General features: G+C 40.6%; 1 protein-coding gene across 20 annotated transcripts in view; it reads right to left on the reverse strand.

Moving 5' to 3' along the window:
• Nucleotides 1-27,363, reverse strand: part of Rg (A kinase anchor protein rugose) — a 341,646-nt gene that overhangs the window by 85,562 nt on the left and 228,721 nt on the right. For 9 of the 20 annotated variants that reach the window (XM_076772472.1, XM_076772431.1, XM_076772422.1 and 6 more), the window contains 25 exons: nt 12,888-13,014; nt 12,711-12,811; nt 12,457-12,552; nt 12,093-12,214; nt 11,516-11,642; nt 11,101-11,220; nt 10,805-10,951; nt 10,560-10,667; nt 9,576-9,716; nt 9,340-9,485; nt 9,047-9,260; nt 6,882-7,134; nt 6,652-6,794; nt 6,371-6,561; nt 6,181-6,301; nt 6,017-6,098; nt 5,637-5,953; nt 5,355-5,576; nt 3,633-5,283; nt 3,373-3,538; nt 3,145-3,298; nt 2,858-3,037; nt 1,841-1,981; nt 1,562-1,669; nt 1,307-1,478 (listed from right to left, as the gene is read on the reverse strand). In XM_076772472.1, coding sequence (XP_076628587.1) covers nt 1,307-1,478; nt 1,562-1,669; nt 1,841-1,981; nt 2,858-3,037; nt 3,145-3,298; nt 3,373-3,538; nt 3,633-5,283; nt 5,355-5,576; nt 5,637-5,953; nt 6,017-6,098; nt 6,181-6,301; nt 6,371-6,561; nt 6,652-6,794; nt 6,882-7,134; nt 9,047-9,260; nt 9,340-9,485; nt 9,576-9,716; nt 10,560-10,667; nt 10,805-10,951; nt 11,101-11,220; nt 11,516-11,642; nt 12,093-12,214; nt 12,457-12,552; nt 12,711-12,811; nt 12,888-13,014 — 5,350 coding nt within the window. The remainder of the gene's footprint in view (nt 1-1,306; nt 1,479-1,561; nt 1,670-1,840; nt 1,982-2,857; nt 3,038-3,144; nt 3,299-3,372; nt 3,539-3,632; nt 5,284-5,354; nt 5,577-5,636; nt 5,954-6,016; nt 6,099-6,180; nt 6,302-6,370; nt 6,562-6,651; nt 6,795-6,881; nt 7,135-9,046; nt 9,261-9,339; nt 9,486-9,575; nt 9,717-10,559; nt 10,668-10,804; nt 10,952-11,100; nt 11,221-11,515; nt 11,643-12,092; nt 12,215-12,456; nt 12,553-12,710; nt 12,812-12,887; nt 13,015-27,363) is intronic. The other 11 variants (XM_076772567.1, XM_076772499.1, XM_076772576.1 and 8 more) reach the window with 6 other exon arrangements.

A 27,363-nucleotide genomic window follows, 5' to 3' on the forward strand; every position in this document is an offset into this window, starting at 1 on the left:
AAGTTATGAAATGGTTGGTAGAGTGAAACTCAGTAAAGTAAAGACAATGCATTTTACACTTTCACACGAAACAACTAAATTATTCTATTATTAGAAAGAAACATAGAGTACTGAATTAGGAGCATCGCACAGTTTAAAGATAAGACACATTATTAAAGTACAACATTCAAGTGATACGTGTCATTGAACATTCGACTGTTCTTGAAACAACATTTAATGTAATTGATGTAGATTATATTATGTTATAATCCTCTGCAGCTTCTATCTTGTCTTAAACATTTTTTGTATGAAAAAATTTTATATTTTCGCAATGTAAAATAACTGTGACATAATAAAAATGTATCTAAACGCAAAAGAAAGTGCTAATGCATTCGACAGACATCAAAACTCTCACTGTCAGATACATATAAAATAGTTCATACAGTGCAATTGAACATGCTCTCTATTCAGTGTAATGTGCTGTTGTTTTTGCAGCTACACAATTAAAGTGCACAGTGTTCCACATTATCTACATATTTGCACATACATTTGTGTTATGTAATATAGTCTTATTTCATTTAATTCAATGGTTAAATATCTTATTTCATTTAATTAATTGAATTAATATTGTAGTTGGAAACTTAAGCTATGAAATTCTAATTTCTTATGATTTTTTACATGTCCAAATATCATCAGAAACATGCTCATATAGCTGCAGTCATGCTACAGTATTGTGTCACATTTAAAGTGTAGAAAGAAGTAAACTTTGTCATTTAATATGTTTTAGACAGAACAATTAGTAAGTACAACAACACATATCTGACATGTAAGAGTTTTGAAGTAGTAATTGGATATTATTGACTTTAATCATTCTTCATTATACTATAACAGATTTTTGTGTAAAGTTTGTTAGAGGGTTAACACATATATATGTTTGAAATTCGACATGCATGTTTTAGTATCAACATCAATTTAAATAAACCCTGTATGTTCCATTAACTCTTTTCAAAAGCACCTGTAAATAATTCCAGCTGTTTACCCCCTATAATTTTTAAGCATTACTATTTGTATTGACTCTTTGCATTGAGTGTATCATAGTAAAGATATTAATTAAACAGGCTATATAAGTTATTATATAAAATGCTCCTGGATTATTTACCTAAAATTACTAGTTACATAATATTAATGTCAAAGAATTGTTTCTTTTGCATCATTTCTAAAGATGAAATGTTTAATTACTTGTGTCAATAACAAATTTGATCAAATTTTGTTAACACATTTCGTTGTTGCAATAAGGTGTTTTATATAATAATGGTGTATATCCTACCTGAAGGGCTGCCTGGTCTGAGACCAGCACCATTAGTTTGAATTGTTTGAACTGGGCTTGGAGGACGTTGAGATATTGGCGGTTCCAATATATCACGATATTTTGATACCATTAGTACAGAGATGAAGTAAACTATAGCCAGGGACAGAAACTGGGCCTGCTTGGTTTCTTCCTAAAATGAAAAAATTGTATGCCCTTTATTACTCCTTCATTTTTATTTATTACATTTTAGTTTGAGTATATTAATATACTTACAACATCTCTGTATATCACAGCTCTTAAACGATTCACATCCATGTCTTGCAATAATTTCTCAGGATCCTTTACAGGACTTAATTGATGTGCCAGATTGTCCACTATGTTCTACAAAAATAGAGATTACATTTTATTCTAGTGTTCAAATAGTTAACATTAATGGCCATTGAGAATGCTATTTTCTATGCAGTATGGCATTGGGCACGAATATATTGTGTCGATATCGATGACAATAATAGATTTGTCTATATAAATTAAGTTCGATCGGATAAAACATACCTTAGGTGATGTTTGAGCTCCACGTATGAGAGACTGTATGTGCTGTGATTTATTACTAGAACCAATCTGCCGACCTAACATGCTGTACGATCTGCCACGTTCTTTACACTCTAAGCAGTTTCTAACAGCACATGTACAGACCTATAGAAGCATTTCATCAGATGAATATAACAAAAAGTATAGTGTAAACGTACATGTTGAATTTCTATATCACACATATACAGAAGCTGAAAATATTACAACTATTCAACACACTGCTGATTTAAGAACTATTTCTATTAACAAGAGTCTGGTTGTAGACTACAAGAGTGTTGGGGTATTTGAGAAAATTGTTATATTTATTTAAACGCTTTCCATGAATTTCTTGAACTTGAGAGATTTCTTATTCCGTTTGGATCCAATTTCACGATACTTTGATATTATTTTTATGGTAGCTGCTGATTTTTCGTTGTATGTAATGTTTCGTGTAGTTAGTTTTATGTACTAATGTTCTAAAAAACACATAAATACGCACATACACGTATGAAAAATTATCACGAAGCATACTATATGTTCTGTCTATTACATTCCTAGTCTAGAGGAATCTTTCGTACATGGAAAGCAAGAAAGAGAAGAATAAAAGTGGAATATGATACCAATTTTCACAAAACGGAAATAATTGTTGTTTCTTATTAGAACATATTTAAAAATTAACTTGTACAGTAGACAAACAAAATCAGTATAATTAATAACGGGGTCAATTTGGAATTGGTGTTCGTGTCATCTGTAACAAATTTAATTTGTGTAGTGTGCATAGATACGGTGAATCTAATTAATGTGCATCACAAACATTTAATGTAGTTCTGTCCATCTTATACTCAATGATAGGTCTATACTTTTCCACAGAATATCAATCACGTAAACTATTTCGCGTGAAATCAGAGGGTAGAATTTTATGGAGTTTAAAATTGCATAGTGTGGTAATAGTAACGATGTCTGTCTCGAAAATTAAAATACTACGTGGACGATAATACAAACCAGTCGTAAACACTGCCTTAGAATACCGCCACTAGACATATTCTTCTCGGCCTCCAGTTCACCAAAATTTAATGAGCTGGCGAAGATAAGTACATCAGCCATGTTGACTAGTCTTTGCAGAAAAGAAACCGCTACCTCAATTGGCATCCCCTGAGTCGGTTCAATTACATCCAATTCGCTCTATGAATATCCAAGCACCAATTAAAAAAAGAATCCGTCGAAAAGAACTTTCGCCCGGTTATGCTATTCTATGTGTACGAACGGTCTCGTAGAAAAATTATATTTACATTTGGCGAGGTCGCCGATGCTAGAAGCGGTAGCAATCCTCCGCAGGCAATTATAAGATTGTCGGCCAGTTGCGAAATCAGATGAACGGTATTAACAACAAAAATTGCGTTTTCGCTGCTGTTTACAAAATCCAACACCGACTTCGTCGAATGGCTGGAATAAGAGCGTTAAAAATTCCAATTAACTAACCGTGTTATTTTATTTTACAATTTGTGGAATGCATGTACCTCCTCCAGACTTGAATGTCAGTTTCTAACGAGAAGAGGACATCCGAGAGTAACCTCTGATGTATGTAGGACCACTTGAACTCTGGTATTCTGAAAGGAGGTCGTGTCGGTCCCGGACTAAACATTGGTCTCGTGGAAGGATTACCTTGCTTTGATCTTTTTGATTCTAAAATAAGAAAAATAGTCGTAGGTATTTGTGAAACTAAAGGACTCAAGGGACAATCTTGCCTGCTAATAGACGAAACGAAAAGTTTTTTTACCGAAATGATTGGGATCCACTTGCGTGGATGTTGAGGCACTCCTTGGTCGTTTCTGGGGTGACGATGTTTTTCGTAAGGGTACAGGTAAAGAAGGAGATTCGTTACTGTTTAGATTATCATCGGTGGCCGCTTCGGAGGGTACAGCCGGTAAGCTGGATCTGCGATGAGTATCTACGTGATCTGGAGTTAAGTCATTCAATAACGAATTGTCCCTCGCAACCACGGTAGGACTAACGATTTCAGGCACACCGTCGGGCATATTTTTATTTGCATCACAGACCGTAGATATTGTTGGAATTTGCTGCTTAGGATTTGGCACTTGCGTCACATTATCTACAGAACTTTGTATATCGCTATTACTACAAACACTATCTGTTACTTCTACCTCGTCAGTTCTCACCGGGTTGTCTGACGTATTATCACTTACGTTAGTAGAAATAGTGGACGGCTCCCTTGAATGTTTTTCAGTTACCTTCTCGTCGTTATCATTAATAACAGCACTTTTGTCCTCCGTTACAGAGTCCGCGGCGCATTTGTCACTACTTAACTCACTAGTCACTACTGATTTCTCCTCTTCTACGTCTACCTTTTCCTCGCAGACTTCGGTACTTTCTATTACGCTAGTTGAGCAATTGGGATTTTTCAAGTTTTCCTCGGTATCGTTCTCGCTGGTCTCAACGTTCACAGTCGCATTCTCCGTACTCTCAACAATGTCCTCCGCGACACTGTCCGTTATTTTCTCCGCGTCCAAAATCTTGTCCTTCGCGTCCCCCAGGTTCTCTTGGTTTTCCGTCGGTGTTAAATACGCTTCTGAGGTATCGCTGTCGTTTATCTCTCGGTCGTTCTCCAATTGTAGCTTCTCCATGTCTTTGATATTCGGTGGCTCCGGTGTCTCGCTAGAGGAAGTGACGTTCTCCGAAACAACTTGCTCTATCGAGGCGACGATCTCCGTTGGAGTTTCCTCCGATATTTCTGTTTTCTCGGAAGGTTCCTCCGCGGTAGAAGCAACATCGTCATCGGCAGCAACGTTATCCGCCACGTCGGATATCTCTTTGCTCGTCTCCTCGCTTTCCGCGGAAGGTGCTTCGACATCTTTTTGCGGCTCTTCAGCGATCGGAGTAGCTGCGTCTGATTCATTCGTGTCGTCTTTGGGTACTGCATCCTCTTCCTGTTCAACGTCTTCTGCTTGCGTACCTTTCTCCGTTTGCTTGGCGGGAGAGGATTCGGGAACGGGGTCCTGCGATTTCTGGTCCAACGACTCCTCCTCTTTCTTCAGAACCTCTTGCACCACCATCGAGTCAGGACTGGAACTCTCGATCTTGTGCACCTCGCTGTACAAATCGCTCGAGCTCTCGAGCGATATCACCTCGCTGGTTTCCTGTGTCGTTGGTATGGATACTGCTTCGCTGTTAGCTTCCTCGAGGATCGTAGGTGTGTCCGTGTGAATCTCTCGCGCCGTCGTCGGTGTTTCGGGTTTGTCGCTCAATCTGGAATCCAGGGATATCACTTCGCTCGACTGGGGAGTGTCCATCGTTTCGCTGTGCGACTTGACGATCGCCGGGCTACCGTCGCTTTCGGTGTTGTCTATCGAGTTCAAGTCGCAGCTACAGGATTCCTCCAGTCGGTCGTTTCCCTCGGATGGGTCGAACTCCTGAAAATGGAAAGTTGGTTCAAAAATTCCTGGAACAATAAGATATATTTTAAAAAGAAGTCGAATCGAACCTTATAGTTCCTCTCAATGTGTTGTGCGTCGTGATTTTGCTGATTGCCCCAGGGGGACGGTTTGGTGTATCCATTATTCCCTGAATGTTGCTGATCCCAACCCGAGATAGTGCTGATTGGCCTCTGTTGTCTCAACTCGGGATCCGTAATGTTATCTGATCTCTGCCTTTCGTAATGCTCGTACATCTGAGCGAACTGCAGTTTGAATTCCTCGTAGGATACCTGAATGACCGGGGCTCGCGTAAATAAATAGCATTTACGACGCGATTTCGAGAGACTCACCTTGGAATGGACGATGGCCAGCGTGTCTACCCACACACGCCATCCGCCGTACTCGTGTTTAATGGCATGATGCAGAAGCATACGAAACAACGAGTACACCATGTCCGAGATCTTTTGCTCCTCCGTGTTCTTCGGATGAATGTAAGCCATGGCTATCAGCCATTCCTGCCACACGGACATCTGTAGAACCGTTCGTCGATTTTCTCGATTGTTGTTGCAAAGTAACGTCATGTCGGAGAGGAATAGCTTCTTCACTTCCAACAGCTGTTCCGTCTGCTTTGATTGTCGAATTAGCGTCGCTACCACTTTCAGAATCACTGAAACAACACGCTGGATAAGCAGTCTGCGTTAAAAGATGATTCGTTGATTCGTTGGCTTACTTGGATTTTCTAGACGACAATGGGATTCTGGTTCTGGGTGTCTGGCGTAAAGGATCTGCTGACTAATTTGTTCCGTCATAATCTGAAAACATATTTAACAATAGTATTAGAAGAGGGAATCTAACGAGGGAGCATTCAATGTTTCAATGAAGTGAGAAGGATACCTCGTATAAAACGTTGTACGTCGGCAGCGACAGCGTCTCCTCGTTCAGCAGTAATCTTTCGGCCAGCAGCGTGTACAGATTATGGGGGCTCATAACGTCGTATTTTCGTCTGTAATTTAAACTGTCTCACGTTTCAGATCGATAAGAAATTTTTATCGTTGATTAGTAGTTTCTCTTTGTCTCGACATACTTATGTGTACTGCGACTGAGGAAGAATCCCAATAGCTTCAGGGCCTGCAGACGTATTAGCTGGCTCTCAGCAGCTAACAGTTTGAAGATCGTCCTAACGCCCTGCTTCGCGTCAAAGGCAGGCACCATGGACGATGGGTGTTCGGACATTAACGATATAAGCATTTGCAAAACGTCGTGTAGGTTATCGTCCTGCAAACAGAAGCGAAATATAAAAACGCGTGGATGTAGTGGAAAAAAGGTTTATAGATTTTTCTTAAGTATTCATAGAAGAACCCTCACCTCGTGTATTGTCGTTAGGTAGTTCAAAATGCTCTGCAACTCGTCATCCTTCACTCCGTTCCCGATCATTATCAGTTGTTTTAGAAATAACAAAATATAAGAGCGTATTGTCAAAATATCCTTCTGTTGAGGTCGCGGTCCATCTGAAATTAAAGAAACGTACGATAGAATAACTAGCAGAAAGATAAGTATGGAAGTATTTGTTCATTTGAGGATGAGAAATAGCTCACCAAGTCCTTTCGGAGTTATGCCACTCTTGGCTCGTGGATTGGCGACCCAATAATAATATTTAAGCGTGTGCACTGTTTGTAATACTGTGGAGACTCTTCTTACATTAGAATATATTTGCGTGTCACTGAGAAATTCTGTGGCCAAGTACGAATAAAGCCGGGTCTGTACTGGCGCCGGCGTATATATCCATAGAGCGGGATTAAAAAGGACGTGATCCAATAGCTGCCATGTTAGGAATGAAAAGTAAAACAACTACATCACCATAGATCTGCCTGTTCTTCGGACACACCAATCTAGCCGACTTTTATGAGTTCCTATGCCTCCTTACTGTACGCCTGCTTAGCTCGGGTATTTTCATAGTCTTTGGAGAACGTTCAACAAAAATTCTTGACTCCAAACAATCTTACCAGTTGCAATTTCGTGGTCGTATATAAATTGAAATCTTGTTAGGAATTTTACGTAGGAGTTGAACATTTACAGTTGTGCAAGGGTACCGGTATAGAAAACACACGGGGAAGAACCGAAGAATCGAATGTGCCAATAAATTCATTGTAACAATTTGTATAACAAGGATAAGTATCAAGGACAATAGAGTGACACTTCATGCACCGAAATTAATACTGAGATCTGGTAAATTTTAAGGCAATATTGAGACAAATATTGAATTGGATACACAGGGATTGTAGAACCAATATTAGTATAGACATCGTCAAAGATTTTGTTGATATTATTTACTGATATCTTTCGACACAAACACCGAAACGACGATCTTCCTTTCTTTCATGATTTAGCTGCTGCTCGCGGGTTAAGGATGTCCCAATATTTGTACAGTGCGAACAGAAAAAAATAATTATAAATAGCTTCCTCGAAGGCAAAAGGCATCCTTGGTAGAACAAGAAGCGAAATATTAGAAATTTCAAAGTTAAAAATAAAAGATAGTATTCTCATGGTACATGTTTGCAGCAATTTCTTAAGTAGAGAACTTAGAAAGATTTTATCACAGCAAAGATAGTATTCGTCAGCATTGCAAAATAATAGTCGGAAGTTTTCATATGGAAGCAACGTAGTATCAACAAAAAAAATATTTTGCATAGCCATATTATGAAATCAGGAAGCCTAAAAGTCGGTAGATTGCATGCGATCCAAAGATTCGATGAACATAATTAATGTCGTTCATGAGAAAGTATAACCATGCTTAACATATTAAACGGTATAAACAAAAATACACATACATACATTGTAAATAGCATATATGTATAACATTCCGAGCATCTACGAGCAGTTTGTCGCGCAAGCTATGGCAACGAGTATTGTATAGAATAGCTACAGAGGAAACTATGATAGATCTTTCGCTCATGCTATTATACATGATTGTAGGTGAAACGAAAAAAGGAAAATGGAAATGAGGGTTGCACACTATCAATGTATCATGGCATACGAGGGTATCGGTTTGTACAGGGATTTTGCTAGAAAATTTCAGTTTAGATCTTGCTGGGAAATCCGAACGTGAACTACTCGTTAGAGGTTCAAATCCTAATGACCTAATATGATTTTCTAGTTATACGATGATTCATTGTTTCTGGTTCAGGTTATTGTTATAGTTATGTACTTGAATCAAATTCAAATCTAGTTTGTATGTTTGGGTCAGATCAGTTAAGATAATTCGTCAGATAATATAAAATTTTCTCTTAGTTTTTGATTTACTTGGCAAAAATTGGCATATGATTTCAACAGTAAAATGATGTAATTATCTTAACTTGTTTGATAACTTAGATACAGGATGAGACATTTATCTATGTTGATAACTCTGTAAGTATTAATTTCAACATAAATTAGATCTAAAGAATACTGCATAGTTCAAAGAGCGTTTATCTAAAGCGCTATTAAAACTTTTCAAAACCAGATATCAAAATACTCTTTAAAATACACAATATTACACGTAAACAATTTTTGTTCACAATTAATGATCATTTTCTACTCTCGTGCAAGCTATGTTCTTCGATTCGACTAATGTCTTAGAATCTACTTCGAATACAATTGAACTTCAAGTCTAAATTTTTTTCTACTTCTGAGGACATTCTCCCTTTTGTTCCAGTAATTTCATTGATACTAATAGGCTTAACTCTAGTCCGTATTAAAACCGAACTAATGACTTCATCGATACCTGTTTTAATAATAAATCGCTGTTTGCGCTGAGGCAGGTCACCAAGTGCTTCGTGAGTTCCAAGAAGGATGCAAGGACCTCTGTGGTCAGATGGTCTCTGCTTGCTCTCTGTAGCATGTAGCTAATTACCAAAAATCCTCTGTTTTGTACCATATGTTGCTGCACGGTTTGCGAACTTTCCACCAAGTCGCAAATAAACCCCAACAGTTTCGAACTGATATTCAAAATCAAGAAAAAGTTGATTTCATTCGAACCATCGTAATATAAAATTAGGAATTCGATAAGGCACTTACCATAACGTGGGATCTCGTTTAACATCGTTAGGTGCTATGCAATCGTAAGGCATATCTAGTTGCGAGAACAAAGGGAACAATACTTGAATGCCACCGATCGAATTCAACGTACTATGAATGGAATGCGTGATGACAGCTTTTACATCCTGTAAATAGGCAATAGAAGATTCGATCAGCGGTTTTTGAACTGTCTGTTCCATAACCTGTTGTGTGTGTGTGTGTGTTTGAAATCGTACCTGTAGCATAAGGGCGTGTGGTGTATGTACAAAATAGGAGACGTTGCCTTTCGGTGCACTTTGCAGGCAAAGTTGAGAATCCGTTGCAACCGGGTTGTACATGAACACGATTGCATTCGACAGCTTACCATCGTAAAGCACCTACAAAATGAAATTGTTAATATCGTTCTTCTCATACGCTGGACGAGCTTTCTACGATCGCAAGTGGTGATTAATCTTTGAAAGTTCACTTGAAACAATTGCGTACAATTTTATTCTCACTGCTTCCTTTAAGGAATTACACGACAGTGCAAACTTTCGAAGTTTATTCATAACTACTCAAATCCATTACTACATGGTTAAACAAACGTGCCACACATCATAAAAAAGTTTAATGTGATTTTAGTCAAAATAGTCTCTGGTGAATCTTCGAGGAGACATTCACGTTTATAAAGGTTTCCTCCAAACTCAGTTTACCCATTAGTCATGGTGTCCATTGCTATCAATATCAATGCTCTTTAAATTAATAGCCACAATAAATACTTATGCTAGCTGAGTGTGAAACAAAGTGAAACCTCGTTAATCTGGAGTAGGAAGACGAACGGTACCGTATTATCGAACATCCAGATTAACGAGGGTTCATCGTATTAATAAAAGAACCGCGACTACGTATTACAATTTAAAAAAAAGACTAGGTACTGAATGCAGGCAGCAAAGAAATTTAGATACTACTATATCAAGCGGATAAAACTTAATTCGTGGTTGAAACGAACGTCGTACGAGTGTGTAGAAAACAAAAATTCACAACAAGCAGTCACGCAATCGATAGATACAAACTTATTTGTCGCAGTCAACGTCCAAAGAAATTGATTGTTCTGGGAAAATATATTCGTAGTGATGGTCGATAATCAGGTAATTACCTCTGACGAACTCGAACGCAGTAACAGAGTGATTAACAATGTGCAAATCAAATGTGAACGGGAAAAAGAAAATAAAAATGCTTACAGTTTGCATACTTTGGTCCACCATGCTCGTGAGCTCCGGCTCATCACTCACCCTTTTGTGATTGTCAGGCAGATTCAGGTAACACTCGTTGTCAAAACGAAACTGACTCTGTGAACGAACCAAAGAGAACACGATATTTAATATCAAAATTTTTCCAATATTTGGTTCGTTAAATGCAGAATAAATTCTGTTATTCATGGGAAATTTCGATATTATGTACAGCAAGGATCTGTTTTCCGACATACCTTATATCCAGGCCCCAGTCTATGCATAGCGCATATTTGATGCGTTGTCAGAGCTTCGCTGAACAGATATATTGCACTCATTTGTCCGCAAAATACACGCTCTTCGTCCAGTTCCGGAGTAGCTCCGATGTAACATTTGTCAAAGGGCTGCAAAAAATTTCGAACGTGTACTTTCCTTGGGCGAACATTTTTAATACACAAATTCGTACATCCGTTTCGCGAACTCGATGATTTTAATATCGTACAACAAATACGCAAATTAATAACCGAAACGGAGGATACGTAAATTAACTCACATCGTTTGTCGAAACGAACCACGCCATCTCTGTGCTCGATGCCAATTGACCGTTCACCAAACATTTAATTTCGCTCTTCGTCCACCTATTATATATGTACACTACGGCGATCATATACCACTGCGAAAATAAACGTGACTGGGTTTGGCAAAGTCGCTTCGAACAAATTTTCCGTGTACACTTGAAAACAATCCCCGGGTGAAACTGAAGGTTTAGAAAGAGAAGGACCTATACTAGGATCAACGAGACGAGCCAGCAAATGTATACAAGTGTCCCTGAATGTGACTCGTAAGTATCCTTCGGCAGTCAATGACCGCAGCCATAGATATCCTTCCTCATGGACTCGGCTCGTTGATCCGAGTATTATTCGAATTGTTTTCAAGTGTCTTTCGTACCAACGCGTACCAGTACGCACCTTTCGTGGTTGAAATTCATATTTGACACAATGCTGGAAGCCCTTGCCCTTTACTTTCATAGAGGTGAGGACCAAGCAGTTCCCTACGAAATGCGCAGAGTATCCTACTCCCTTACTAGTTTTAAAACTAGAAATAGAGGAAAGAAGAACAATTTAATATATTTTTAACGAACGATAGTGGTTCCCATTTGGATATAGAAGGCCTAAATGGAACGTATTAGTTGAAACGAACAGTAATAAGATCTGGATTTTACCTATTTTTTTTTTTCATTTTTATCGATCAAATGCTAGCGAATTTTGTAGGGGGAAACAACGGTTGTCAACTATATGGAAATCGAATTGTTTCCGCGTGAAAGGATGTGATTAAATTTGTGTAGGATGCGACTGCTCCAATAGGAGGCTTTTTCGCGTGAATGCGAACGAAGCTACGTTTAATCAAATTCGACCCTGTCGACTGAATGGATTCGGTGGAACGTGTTTTTTTGCCGAAGGTCAGTAACATAAACGATTCTTTCAAGTAACTACTTGGACTCGAGCGAGTGTTCGCGGAAGGGTGCTTGATGCAAAGAGCACTTACCAGTAGAGGTACGGCTTTTCTCGTTCGATATTAACGGAGTTGATGGGGTCCAAACGAAACCACGTGGTAAACGTGAATCCATTCTCGTGCGGCCACCTCGCAAGTGGCGGCAGGACGATTGCCTGAAGAAGTTAAGTTAAGAACAGTCAAATACAAAACTAATTTTCTTACGTATACATATAATGGATCTCCGACCAACAGTATGTTTAATTTCGATCAATCACAAGCGTTTATACAAATTTAGAGTTTAAGTTTTACGAAGCAATAACTAGAAGATTGAAGGAGTTTAAAATCGAGCAGGGGTCGTAAGAGAGACTTTTGAGTTAGGTAAAAAGGTGGAAAGCAGAAGGTGGAATTGACTTACCGATCCTTTCCTACCGGGAAAACTGAAAAACACGTCAGGTCCGTTTCGTTGCGGCATTTGACGGAGAACATTTAACAGCTTTGCCGAATGCCGTGGCTGTGGCGCGAAACAAAAAAGAATAAGATCGTACAGAACATACGTAGGAGCAGAAAAAGCGGCGAGCATGGAAGGAAAGTTTACAACCATATTAGAAGTTTCCTTTCCAGCCTGGCCGGTCGGAAACTTTGTCGAAACGGAAAGTTTCCTTTTCTTACCCATTTTCCTTTTACTGCTTTCATAGCGCCGAATAAAAGTTTTAATTCCTTCACCGTTATACTGTAGCTGGCTAACACTCCGAGCATGTCGATCAGCAAGTCTGTCGGAACAGGGAAATTACTTTCGCGTTAACTGCATGCATCGAACGGGATTAGATCTACGTGATAAGGATTTACCTGCGACAACAGTTTCCGCGCGAGACAACCGATGCAACACGTGTTCTATGAGGCTTACGTCTGTACATGCTTGCAAATTCCTCACGCTTTTCCTCAAAATAGCAATAAAGACGCTCCATATTTCGGCCTGAAACAGAGACGCGTAAAACGTTGATGATATACGATACGCGAGAAATGCAGATATTGAAAGACGCGTTCGCGAGAATACGCTCAAGAGGAATCATTTAATTCTGCTCGGCGTTGTCTCCTACGACGCCAGGTATCAGGGATTTTATTAAATTCTTCGCCGCTGCGTTCCTAGACCGTATTCCTAGATCTTTGGTCGGTACTAGTGTCTGCGATTTTTCTTTTGTCGGATTTCATCGGATATCTTAAAATATGTAGCAATATCGCAAGAACTCTAAACATCGTGGGTCAACAAATTGAGTTTAGGGGCATAGTCGGGGAGCTAGCAAATTATAATTAAGGGTTCCAGGACATTGCATAGTTGATATCGAAACTATTACACCGGCGGCGATAGTTGAAGTTATTTAAGCCCCGTCAGAGAGATCGGAGATCAAAAGTGAGCTAACCGACGAACTCGTGTAATCCGTTACTAATATGCGGCCAAAGTCAGGAAGCGGGATAACCGCGAAAAAGAGCGAGAGAGATAGGATTCTCCGACGAGTATCGTTGAAATCCCGAAAATGCCGTTGAAATTCGCCTGGCTTGGAATCTGCGCCGCGCGGGCCGAAGTTTTAGCGTACGAGAGTTAAGGGTATCCGGATAATGTAATATAGTGGTTTTTCGTGAGCGTGTAGTGGGAGTCCCCCGTCCCACGCGAGAGGGATGTCGCGATTAAACTTAATCCTTCCAGGGAAATATTCCCTCGGGTATTCGACTCTTGGGGGATCTCGTTGGCGACACACGGGTACTCATTGGAACAGAAGCTCACTGGGATAGACGATCCCGAAATTTGGATCGAGGCTCTCGTGGATAATTACATCGGTCGAAATCTGGATTACGTTCTTCACGGTCGACGGAGTATGAGCTCCTTGCCCGGATCTTTGTGACGTCTTTTTCATCCACCGTGTTACGAACACTCGGCTCTATTTTATACGTTATTAAGTTAAACTTCGCTTTTTCATCGTTCCCTGGAAAGCCAAGGGAGCTGAAATTCTAATTTACGATGCTCCGCTGCACGCTGTCGTTCGCGAGGATCCGGATAGTAAATTTAGATAAATAGCGTATTTATGCTACAACGACGTAATTAGTTTTTGATCAAAGTAGAGGGAAGTGTCTTGTGCTTTCAGCGGATTCAAAGGGAACAGGAGGGAAAATGGACTGGCATTAAGAGACGTCCGAAGAATTCGAAGCAAGCAAACGTTATTACGTTCGATATCGATTCGTTCAATGGATATCTCACGGCAATAATACAGAAGCATTATTTCCCTTTATATCGTTATTGCAGCACAACCCGTAGACAGTTGCATTGCCGCGTTATGTATATTGGGACACGTAGACAATAAAACGTAACCGAAACGAGATCTCGTTCGCGTAACACCAAATCCAACGCGGGAGTTACGTGGATTTAGGTGATTAAACGTAATACGGTACTAGAATTTAATGATTTGCTTTAATCCCTGAAGATCGTCAGACAACGGAAGCGTGTTTTAGTTGGCCTCTTTCTTATCAGATCGTTCCACGAGTAATGCCACCTCCCCCAAGTTAATCTTAGGTCTAAGAGGATTAATACTAATAGCTATTTTTCATCATTATTCATTCGGTGAATGTACATACGAGGTTCTGTAAAATTAATTAAAAATGAATTAATCGGGCAATTATAAACTGTAGGGCAATGATTGTTTCATATTCTAAAATATTTAATGTTTCGATATTGCGCGCAATATTGACGTCATATAGGTATACTTCGTCTGTATTAAATTCGTTGGTTTATTTCAAATATTGGATTTCAACTGTTTGCTTAATATACAATTCATTTGAATTAATCGCGCAATATTCAGTTTCCAATATAGGAGAAGAAATTAAAGAACGGTGTAATTAATGAATCTCATATTGCTTATATGTTTTCACAGTTTTTTTAATAATTCACTCTTAAGGGGGAAAAATGTTCTCTGTACTAAAAAATTTCCACATCGATAAATCAAATTTTTATGGAACGCGGAGTGCCTAGGATCTGGTCCTGATCTCGCACAATTACGTTATCCATGGGAATATTCGTTCCCGCGAATCCGTCCATTTTGCTTCGTGCATTAAAACGTACTTGTGGGGCTGGCACCTACTTTTCAACAACCGTGTCACGCTAAAAGCCACCGCCAGTATACGGCTTTTAAAGCTGATTGCGACACCGAAGAGAGCTATTCTTCCGATAACTTTGCTGTGTTCGGTGGCCGTCATGTTGCGTGTCCTTGCATTTAAGAAATCATTCATTGATTAAATATATAGTATTAATTTATTGTGTATCGTTTACTTTCGCGTAAAACCAAATGTTCAACACATTTCTTAACAAATTACGACAGCGTAAATTCCACGTGTACCACGTACTCTTGCGTTTACGGTACGAACCGATGCGAAAGCATAATTCTATTTGCGATATGCCCGTTGACAGAAGGAAAAACATTGTGTAGAATAAAAAAGTTAAAGAATATAGGTCCCTTTTCAAAAGCGATTTAAAGCCCACGAGAAATCCAATAGTTGAAAAACCACCCTGCAAATGAATTTTCCTTGAAAAAGGAGGCCGTAACGACAGATGGAGTTTCCGTGGGTTCAGAGTCGACGCAGTTTAGGTTTTTGAAATTTCTCTGCTCGGGTCGCATTGGTCCACCGTTGGATGTTATCAATTATTCCCAGGCATCGTGCGCCCCTGCTCTTTGCATATTTAAACACGCCGTGTCGAGGGACTCTTGATTAAGTATTTCGACTCTGATAACTCCAGGACTCGTCGTTGTGTCGGATAACGAGGACCGCGGAAGTATCGGCTGCAAAAGGAGGCGAAACGGAACGGGAACGCTCTCCTTTTTTTCTCTTCCGCTTCGTTTCTGTTAATTATATCGTTATGAAATCAGCGGCTCTCCATCGCCGATGGGCTCTCTCGCTCTTAATCAGATCTTCTTTTCGCGTTTCGTTCTCGATTCTTTCGCCGATACAGTCACCGATAAATTCAATCTGCGACGGCGTCGTTGACATCTTATTTAAATCTCGTCACCCGCGATTCCGTTTCCATCGCTTATCATCTCGAATTCCGATATTTCGTTTCCTTTTATCGTGGATTGAAACACAAACCTGAAATATTCCAGTCGCGATTGCCAGTTCCACGGGTTTCGTTTCCAGCGCGATTATTGGATTCGGGACAAGACGCTGGTGGATCGTTGGTGTGTTAACAATATATCTTTGAACGGTAATCTATAAATATTACGCGTTTCAATGTACCAGGATTAGTAGGAGGGTCGTTCAATAAGTCCTTAGAAAATGATAGAAACACAAATTATTTTAGGCAGATTTTTCTTTATTTTTCAATATAATCTTCTTTTAGCTCTATAGATTTCGGAAGGTCCTCAAAATAGGCATCTGATTGGATGGTGACTTTCCCGTGCCACGTGAACCGTTGCCAACCGAGTTCCAATATTAGTAGATAATGTTTGTATGTTTTTCGAACCAAGTTGTTGTTATCCTTGGCTAAAGTCGCGAAGAAGAGCATCGACTTAGCGCGACAGTTAGGTGGGGATTTTTGGTGGGGATTAGGCAGCGCGAGTTACCTGTCTATCCCCTGGTACCGAAAAGTTCGCGGATGCTCGGCAACTTTCGGTCTCAGTACGGTAGTAGCTTCCAAGCATTCGAGATAATAGTTGATCGCGCTACAAAAGTTTCATCGTGGCTGAAATGGTATCATGGCGGATAGCTGAAGTTGCGAGTATTCTTCAGCTCTTTCTAAGCTTCGGGGTGACAGGATGCTTAACCTCCAGTACCTGAGCCAGTTTACGACACGTAATCATCGCGATGTAAGTGCTCTCCTTACATTGCAGATAAAGTTTTAGTTTGTTAATTGAACTGTAGTTAATTAAGCTGAGCACTGTCCATGCAGAGGTAAGCTATAGGTATACAAAGGCTTTGCACCGAACAAGGTGGATATATGGAACTGGTAACTCAGTATTCTACTGAAACTTTGGACTACAATTGTAGATGCGCTGATTTGATGTATCCCAATCCCGACACCCAAAGGGAGTATATGCTGTAATACGTATAAAGCCTTTGCATATCTATAGTATGTACATCAGAGCTACCTAACGATTCGACGATACTCAACGTACGTTCCGTAATGCAGATTTAATAGGCATAATAATGATACACGTAACTGAAATCTGTTTTAAAGCCGTTGTTTCAGGCGACCAAAGAAAGCTACTATCCAACGAGAAACCTTTAGTTTTCTTCACTTTATTTTATGTTTCCTTTATCATATCCATGTTGCTCGGAACAATTGATTCGTGACTATTGTGCTGCGAATCAAGTACATGAATCCGAATATGGTTGGCGTGTTGGTAACAGGGGTTACGGAGTCGTTCACAGTTCACGTGATAAACGATTAACTTCGGGCGGAACATTCAAACTCGATAGCAGTGAACCGTGAATGCGGTGCAGCGTAGAGCCTTTACGACATCCTTCCTTTGGAAGTCTGATGTACTCCGAACAGCTGGTGTATATAGCATACTTCAGATTAGAGTCATGAGGGCTCGCATCAAAGGCAATGCGCGCTACACGCGCGTAAGCACGTGCACAAGAAGAACCCAAGTTCTGTTTGACAGGGTCTAGGAGTCTTTCTCTATGCACGGTTGCGCTGACGATCGCTTTTGCAAATTCTGCCAGCCACAAAGCTTTCTTACGTTCGCTATGAAACTAATCTTCTCGTAACTTCGCTTCTAGATTACTCAAATTAGAACGAGATTGCTCTAACGTCTTATTCGAAGCTCGCAGAATCTTTATTCGTATGAAATAGCTTGTATTGATGCATAGTTTGTTTGTGTTGAATTTTATGAAAATGTGAATCTTCGAGTTTCCATAAAGGCGGATGGAAAGTAAAGTTGTAAAGCCAGATGAGTTTTTTGGCGAGCGAAGAGAAGAATGGCAAACTCGAGGTAAATAAAGAAACGAGGAGCACCGGTTCATTTAGAGAATGGGGCAAACAATTCCGACTTCGTCTCAGACTTATTCTCGACAGCGCTCTGTCAAGTTCCTTTTGATCAACTTTTCGACTTTAATTAACTTGACGACGATTTCGCCAGTTGCATTTATAATCTTCGTCTTCGGAGCATCCTAAAATATCAGCAATCTAATATCCGCAACACGATTACGCGGTGGAAATTTCGAATTGTCTCTGCCAGCGTTCCCCGTGAGTTATAAATAGCTATTTAAGCCCTGGATTAAGCTCGGAGCGATTTTAATTATCAGCGTGCCCGTAAATAGAAATCAAGCACAATAATATCTCAATGATTGCAGTGTAACGTGAAAGGCAATTACGCATTTGCATTAATATTAGAGAATGAGGGGAAACGTTTGAACAAGTAATTTGCGGTACAACGATACTAACGAATAGTTTTGCATTTGCAAGGGAAACGTTCGTGCCTCGAGAAACAAATAAATTTTCGCACGAAACGATTTGCATCCCCACAGTATCCGAGGCTAATGAACATAAAAAGCTCTCGTTGTGTAAATGTTTGAACTGGACTCTTGGGGAAAAACAAACGAACGCTTTCTGAATCGAGTTACCGAGCTCCAAACATTAACAGACGAAACGTTTTCCCTTTGTAAGTAGAGAATGTTAGTGAAACAGTTTCTCTGAAGTATTATTGACTTAAACATGGTACAGAACTCCATGTAAGTGCCGAATAATCGAGAGTTTCTGTACTTTGAAACCATTTCATTATATGTTCAGACTAAAAGGAGACGTCAGTGTGTTCTATTTCTCTTGACACGTTCTGTTTAATCTTGAAAGTCACGTTACGCTTCCCACTTTCTATGTAACACCTTTTCTAAATAGTACTTACAATTAGAGTAATTCCAGAAATGCTAAAACCATTATATTTTTTATATTCTTGGAAAGTTTCAGCAGAAGCTTGCAAGAATTTAAATATTCTTAATTAACGTGCACGTTTCCAGCGAATTCAGATTCAGATGTTCCTTGTAGAAGGATTAAACATTTCTTGAATACCAAATTGCAGGTTGTGCAATTTGCTAGTAGAAAAAACGTAACTAAAAGGGTAGCGTAACGATGATGGAAACATAATTTTCACCGCAGTTTCTTTTCCTTACGACGACAAAGAAAGAATGGAACTCGTTTATTATTCGCTTCTTTTTGCTCTTTTTAATAATGTAGACAGCAATTATCCTTGTACCCGTGGAGAAGTCGCTATTAAAGCGACGATATTAATTCGCTGAGGTTTCTTTCGTGGACAATTAACTGAATACGAGTCATCGAACTGGTGGAGCTTTAGATTGGTAATATTTTAGTAACGATGTACAACTCAATACTGTCTACTATCTACAAACTATCTCGATTTTGTTATTTTGCATAGACTTTCTGTATTGAAATACAGCATGCAATAAATTTGTGAAACTGTGTACCTTTCGTATCCTATCATGATTGAATAATATCGGAAGCGGGAAACGAGAAAATATGGATGGCACAGAAAGGACGAGACGGAAAATGGTAGAAATGACTTCGTAAAACCGAGAATTCAAACGAATTCAATTTATTTGCTTCGAGCGATACATGCGCCCCGTTGCCGGGATCTGTATTTATGTAAATTGTAGGTTAAATCGGGGTGAGATGGAGCGGTATTACCGCTGATGGCGAGATCGATGGTTAGAATAAGCTTCGTGGTCTTCGCGAATGGCAAACATTTACACTGTACCGGATACATTGCATACGGTTTCCATTTACATTTTCTATATACGCTCTCGCGTCACAGCTTACGTTCCCTTCTTTCATGCATTACTCACGGTTACCCCGTCTTGTAGTTACGGGGGTCGATATTCGACTTTGCAAACATTGTGCCAAGATTTGATCCTAGTATCACCGATAAATGTTCGAAGAATAATTTAATTTACTTTACGCGCCAGTAGAAAGATCCATTTCTTATTAGCAGAGACACGAACATTGATCGCGTGGTCCCTGTCTGAAAAGTTTCGCGAAGAAAGGTGAGGTCTTTCGAGACGTAATTGCAAAAATGGCGAGCAATGGAATGGCCGTTTCGTAAATGGTAACAATGAAATACCATTCGGTATTATAGACGTCATAACTTAGCGATAGCGCAGAGGCTTGTGGCATTCTCTGGAATAACCAGGAATTGGCTTGAGCATGCCGTGCATTCCTGCGTTCGTCCATCCTGACGATTGCCCCGTCGACACCGTCGTCGCGAGAACTTTGCTCCGAATTGCGATTCGCGGCCATCGATATTTCTTGACGCGGGCGAAAATTGTTTCCGGCGCCACCGATATTTGTAGCACGGTTCGAAACTGACGTCCAGAAGCAAGATGTAGCGATCTCTGGATAACTCATACGATTTCTCCCCGGATAAGTGAAACAAAGTCCCCTATCAGAGAGAGACCAGTTTGTAGTCGATGATCATAAAAGAGAGCACTGCTTTCCAAATTTTAATTATTTTCGTACATCGGAAAGTTATTTGCATCTACTAATCGATAGAGCTTAAAGCAACATAGCTTATAGTTACTTAATAATTAACCCGTGTTGAACAGCACATAGTGTTTGCGTAATATCGGTAATGATCATTTTGAAATGACAACAGAACCTATGTAAACAGGGTGTCTACTCAATTAATTTGCTATAATATCAATCGATCGAATATTTGATGCTTTCAACGCATAGGGTGTCTTGCAATGAACGTACTATATGCGAAAGTAAATCGCACGTAGTACCGTACTTTACAATCATTTCGTGGCACTTTTTAATCTCGTATTGGTACGAGATTGTGGTAGTGACGGGTAAGAATTTATTAGTTACGTGTCTGCGAGAGAAAATAGCACGTCGAACAATAGGCGACGCTCTCAAAAGATATGGCTCGCAATTAGCCGCACGGGTGGTCAAGGCGGCACGAATAATTTTGACTAATGGTGCATGCATACCTTCCAGGTCTCATCTCTTCACTGGCGTTCTTTATTTTAAGGCTGTTACATTGAGAAATATAAATAAATCGAAAGGGTTTGAGAGCATATTTGTAAAGCCATAAGGTACAAGGGTATGCAAAAAGGAAATCGATTCTTTGAAACTGCTAACTCAGAGCAGCCGCTTAATGCCTTCCCTCGCGCCTCGAACGCTATAAAGGAAATCATTCTCTGTACGGCAACTCCTTGGAGCATTCAATCACTTGCGTAACATCGCGAGCGTAATTCGGATGGCAGCAATTCACCGGGAAGTGCCCACAGCAGCCGTAAATAAATTTTCAATTTCAAAGGTCTTGGAGAGGCTGTCGATGCATCGTCAAAGTCCGCGTGTCCCGCGTTCGCCAGCTCAAGGGAAATAGAGTTATACGAGGCTGCCACGTTTCAATTACTTTGGCGGTGCTCGTCTCCCCGTCGCTCCGCAACTACCTAAACCGATATGCGAAATTTGCCTAAACCCACGGGTACGCTGTCGCGGAGCTAGATAAATATGACGCTGCTGGTTGCAGGACCTTGAACCGTTTCCCTCTTGGCGAAACGCAATTTAGATTCTATCTCATCGCGGGAGCGCGCGCTACCTTCGAGTCTTTCGGTCGGATCGCATTTTTCCACCCCCTTCCCTCCCCCCGTTCTACGCGATTTTCGTTTCTATCGGTTGTATTTCCAATCTCCGTAAATTGCAGTCCCCTCCTCCCCTCTTAAAGAGCGGACCGGTACATTGATTTACTCGGATAAAACGTCCGTTCGGCTTACGCCAATCGTCGAAGCTCTTTCCGATCGTTCCGTAATATTATTTTTCGATTGTTTGTACCTCACGTGCCACCGATTTACCGACAAGAGGTTTTCGTTCCGGAAAGGAATTCCCTGAGTCTCTTTTCGCGAAGAAAATAAGTCAGTTAAGTCCGTTCTTTCGCGCAATGTAATTTTCTATCGACGGTGCAGCGCTCGTCGGGGTTCCGTGGAATTTGGTGGAACGGTCGATCGTGTTTACCGTATTTTACAAACTATGCAAACAGGGAGGACTTTCTACGGACGCGTAGCGTGCGCGAACGAAAGTCAGGAATACAATTACTGTCACGTTGGCCGGTAACGAGATAACTTGAAAGAAAATAGAACGCTCCGCGCTTCTGTCAGCCGCGTTCATGTAAAATGAAGACGAGAGAAAAGACAGGGGAGCGAAATGAGGAAAAACTAACGGAGAAGAGGAAATGGGATCGTGCTGTGGATTAATGACGCTACTTTCCTAGTGATTGGAACGTGTCAATCAATACACGACTGGGTAGACGTCCGCTATCAGATTGCACTCATCATTACCGAGGATCGCTCGTTGTTTGACTCGCGTTTTCTCGTGCTCGATTTCCACGAAGGTGTCTCGTTATCCCTGTTCCTTTTTCCGCGTCTCTACGTCCCCTCAATGATCCCTTTCTTCCTCTTAAATAAAGTCATTCTGAGATACACCAGGTGGGCAGGATCGACGCGCGAATTTTCGAATTATTTCTTCCCTGCTAAGAGCGTAAGACGTCGATCGCTAGAGGTTAATCATCAGTTTTAAAATTTAACTACATTATTCTTTGTAATTGTATCAGCCTTGCGAAAATGACGCGCTGTACTTTTCCAAAGAATAATGTCATCGTCGAGAAGTTTGCAAGTTCGACCCGAACGCAGAAAGTTGTTCCTTGTAAGTGGCCTTAATCTGTCCGCAGACAAGTTCTTCATTACACTAAGGAGACCCTTAACGAACGCCTGATATCGAATTTACGTCGTCGACAGCCTCTAAGAGAAATTTTAAAAGCCGTCCGGTAAACTGTTTGAGTTATTAAATTTTACGAAACGTGTGTTTGCGTTTGTGTTTGAAATTTCGCTTCGTCGGCAGTTCGACAAGACGTCACACGACGTAATATCACAGGCAAAGATATTTATAAACGCGTTGCAATGCACAGTGGCCTAATTCAAATAACTTTTCGATCTACGATGCTCGAATTGCGAGGGTGATTCTATACGCGGCCATAATTCAAATCATCGCGGAAAAATGTTGCGGCGCGCGTGATACACACAGTTCGATAATAAAGTGGGCGGAGTGGATTGACGCGATCAGGAAATTGCACGTGGAATTGTCAATTACCGTGCGAACGTAACCTAATGATGCGGTTCGGATCGGAAGATATTGGATCTGTGCCTTGCTGGATGCATCGCAAATCGGTCGAGGTCTCGTTGTAATTCGAAGTACGCGGCCCTAAAATTCTAATATCGTGTTTTACACAATTACAATTAGCGATGTCGGCCTAATGGTCCGTTGGATGCACTTTCTAAGCACCGTGCAAAGTATACATTCGAGTTTCATGCGATTTTAGCGAACGTGTCCACTTCTGGTGGAAGTGAAACAGTTTAGAGCGATGACTCGTAATAATTTTTATCACGAGGATTCGTTGCCTTATCGAAGTAACGGACGTTTCTGCGAGCGGGCAAATAGTCGTGAGCGATGGTGTACCATATCACGTGGTGCTTACGTGCGTCGCGTGGTAAACTCTTTGAGACGTAGATTGGACAGCGGAAAGTTAAACTGCTGACCAATGAGTTTCTCGTTTCACGTTGGGATAAGAGACGGTCGTAATACTCGCAAACGTGTCGCGGAAGATGGACGAGCCGCGTGAAAGCGCTCGAGGAAATAAAGCTACGACAACCGAGCAAGTTTCGAGGAGGAACCATTGAAACAGTAAACCAGAGGTTGCTATCCGTCCTTTACGGTGTCGAATCTTTTCAACAGTTCAACGCACAAGACTTCGTTTAAGCGAGAAAGCTGTCTTGAACGATATATAACAAACGAGATAACTGAATTAAGAGTTCAGTTCTATCATTGGCGCAATATTCTTTAGCTGAACGAGTATCCTCGCGACGAGATTCTCGAGCACAATCGTTACACATAATAACAGAGCTCGTTAGCGAGTATTACATCGGACTTGGAAGATTAAAACAATCGCTGCGTTCGCACAATATTTGCTGGAAGATTAATACAACTTGCGCGTACAGGGGGTGAATAAAGTCGAGCAAGGACGGCTGAGATTCGGAACGACTCGGTTATAATTTCGCGACTGAGCTCCGTGTCGTTACAAACATCCAAGATTACACTCGAGAGTTGCATTTCGATGTAGCCTTTCCTTTCAGAGACACTGTCGATGGTCTCCGGAGAGGAAAGTTTAATTAACGCTTCGCAGCGAACAACTCGTGTTAATTACGCTGCTCGAAACAATTAGAGGATCGCGTTTCTGATCGAGTCAAGAGTACGAACTAAATAGCAAAATTGAAGACGATGTTGTGTACTTGATACGCTAATACGCTAAATAATTTAACTCGAGTCGAAAGAATAGATTCATTTTTGGAATGTTTCGCGAGTACTTGTCATGTATCGAAGATGAGGATGATTGTTTAATAAGAGGATACGTGTTCGAGAGAGCTTTACGTGGTAATAAAATCAGTGAAATTGCCTCGATCAGAATGAAATCGAGCGAAAAGCTATCACACGCAGGACTGGCTAGCTCCGTTTGCTCGACTTCATCACCTCATCACGGGCTTATCGACTTCATATATCAAGGGGATTTATTCTTACGTATCTTGACCTTCGTCGAGGCTATCTCGTTGAAAGTACCGCACGTTCGGTGATCCACGTTTAGATTCATGGCATCGCGGCAATCTTGTGCACCGGCTCCCAAGCGCGACCGAAAGAAACTACCCCACGTGTGCAGTTTAGGAGATTGAGACTACGGTTTTACGAGCGTTTCAACGAACTGCTGGAATTGTTTTCGATGGCGTAGCTTGCAAAAGCTCGTTTTATTAGTGTTTAGACTCTAATAATATCTCTACACTCGATTATTCTGTTTACGAATCTGCAAGCGTAATCGATATCAATAGGAAAATATAATATATCAAAATAATTTAAGCGTGGTGGATTATTAAATTATCGTCGAACAAAGGGAGACCACAATTTTAAAGGATTACCAAGTCCACGCATGTGCACCCGTTCAAACAAATCGAACAATCGATTGAAAACCACAAATTAAACAGTTTCGATTAATCATGATCGACGTATCTGTAGAGAGAATAGTACTTTATGGCGCTACTATTAATTTAAATATTTATGTGTGTTCCTATTACACGCGCAGTCGATGGAAAATTTATTACACAGCGAATTTGTGTCGTATGTCGAGCGTCGTACAAAGCAACGACATTATCGCATAAAATTTCATATTGCACGAATGCTGTAGCTCGTTGAAGTATTTGTAGTTTTATTTGCAACGAAATGCATAGAGTATCTCATAATTCGCAGTTACGAGAAACGCTGAAAGCTTAATTTCATGTCCGACAGCCAGTCGAAAGTATGAAAAAAAATCTTTGCATGGAGCTTTGTGCATCTCGAAATATGTAACTGTGACTTAAGTTCTTCGTACCAAACATAACAAATATAAAATATAAAACATATTTTCGTACGGTAAAGCGAAATGGTGACCCTGATCGCGATTACGTCGCTTGCCACACCTCATACAACACTCTTTTCGAGTTCACTGGCAAGAAAAGACTGATTGTCTCTGGGAAAGATATATAGAGAGCGAGATTGCAGCAAAGAATTTCCACTTTACTGCGTATAAAAGAAAATTCCAGCAACTGAAATAGGTAATTTTTCACGTGGACAAGGATGAGAAAGATAGCGTCAAGTGCCATTATCGGCCATTCCCATGAATATTTCGTCTAAAATCTTTCGTTATTGCTTCCGTTTGCTTGTTAATTTTGTTATCGTCGGACTTTGAGACACGTTTAACAAGAAATAGTCTGAAATCTCACGCAGGAAAGAACTTCCCTTGTAGACAGTATAACGTACGGAAGGGGAAGAAAGTAATATCAGAGATTAAATGGTTTGGTTTGCGAAGGGAGTACACTGGAGAAGGGAAATTGTATAAACGTACCGACGTCATTCTGCCGAGAACCAAGGAGATAAGTTCTTGAAGTCAAAGAACTTTTTGCTGCGTTGGCTAATGAAAAGGATCAGGCGAAGCAGAAGATACTCTATCAAGAATACAGACAGACGTTCTGTTCTCAAAGTCTCGGCATTTAAAGGAAATATTATTTTTAAACGGTTCTTGCGACCGAACGACTATAATACAATTGCAAAATCAAAACGCTAGAAAATTGAACACGTTCGAAGCTATTTAATACCAGCTGAATTTTGCAATAACGTAGTCAGCTTCTTTCGTCGATGCTAATCGTAAGTACATAAGAGCGTTCGCGTTCCTGGATTTACATCGCTCTCCTAATGAATACCTCTCTCATTCTATTCACGATCGAACTTCCTCACGGATTCACGTTTTTAAGCTCCGCTCGCAGAAACTCCATTTCTCCTAATGTAACGTAACAATTGAAAGTTATTAAAGTTAACGCCGTAATGCTTGCAAAGCCAGCGTTAAATCTTCTTCGAAAACATTTTCAAACGCGAAATCTGTGTACGGGGGCTTCGTTCGCAATTTCGTAAAATACTGGTAGCGCTAAGCCACGATAATGCCGCGATCTCGTTCGCAGGAACTTTCCGCGAGGTGGCTGATTTAAAATTATAATCAAGAGAAGAGTAACTGGCCCCTGGTGGCGCGTTCTGCTTAGAAACATTTTGTCGCTGTTGCTTCCAGTTATTTTCTATACGGGTCCTCGAGATCTCCCCGGGCCGAAGTCAATTTTGACAAGATGGAAATTTTCGTGGCGATCGGTCTCGAGCGTTCAATTTTAACGGGGATTTATGGAGATAAACCGAAATAAGATTGAACGGCTTTCGGAAGTCGAGGCACGTTGGTGGATATTTCGTGCGCAGGGTTGTCGACGGGGTTTCTGCGCGCGGCACACGTCTCGCGGCCTTCCTTGCACTTTTCTTTTTCGAATTGAAATGCAACTTTATAAACGCGGACGAGTGTGAATGCCAAATAGAGGCTGGATCCGCCGCGGGCGGTCCGTTTGTCGACGTTTTACGGGAGAAATTTTCGACCCGGTGCAATGACTTCTGACTTCTCGATGTTGGAGATCGTCTTCGAAGGAAACTTGATCGATCGTAACTTGGAAAAGTTTTGATGGTGCCGTCCTGTCGCCGGTTTGCCGCTTTCAGTTATTCATGGCGCTTCGATATCGGTGTAAATCGATTTCGACACTGATTTTACTTTTACCACGACTTCGGACAGATTACTAAGAAGTGACAGGAGAAATGCTCGATACGATTTCGTATTAAAAATATTAACTTTCGCTTCGTCCTGAATGGGCGTTTCTTCGTTTCTTT

This window comes from Colletes latitarsis, chromosome 1, assembly GCF_051014445.1.
Source record: "Colletes latitarsis isolate SP2378_abdomen chromosome 1, iyColLati1, whole genome shotgun sequence".
Lineage (NCBI taxonomy): Eukaryota > Metazoa > Arthropoda > Insecta > Hymenoptera > Colletidae > Colletes > Colletes latitarsis.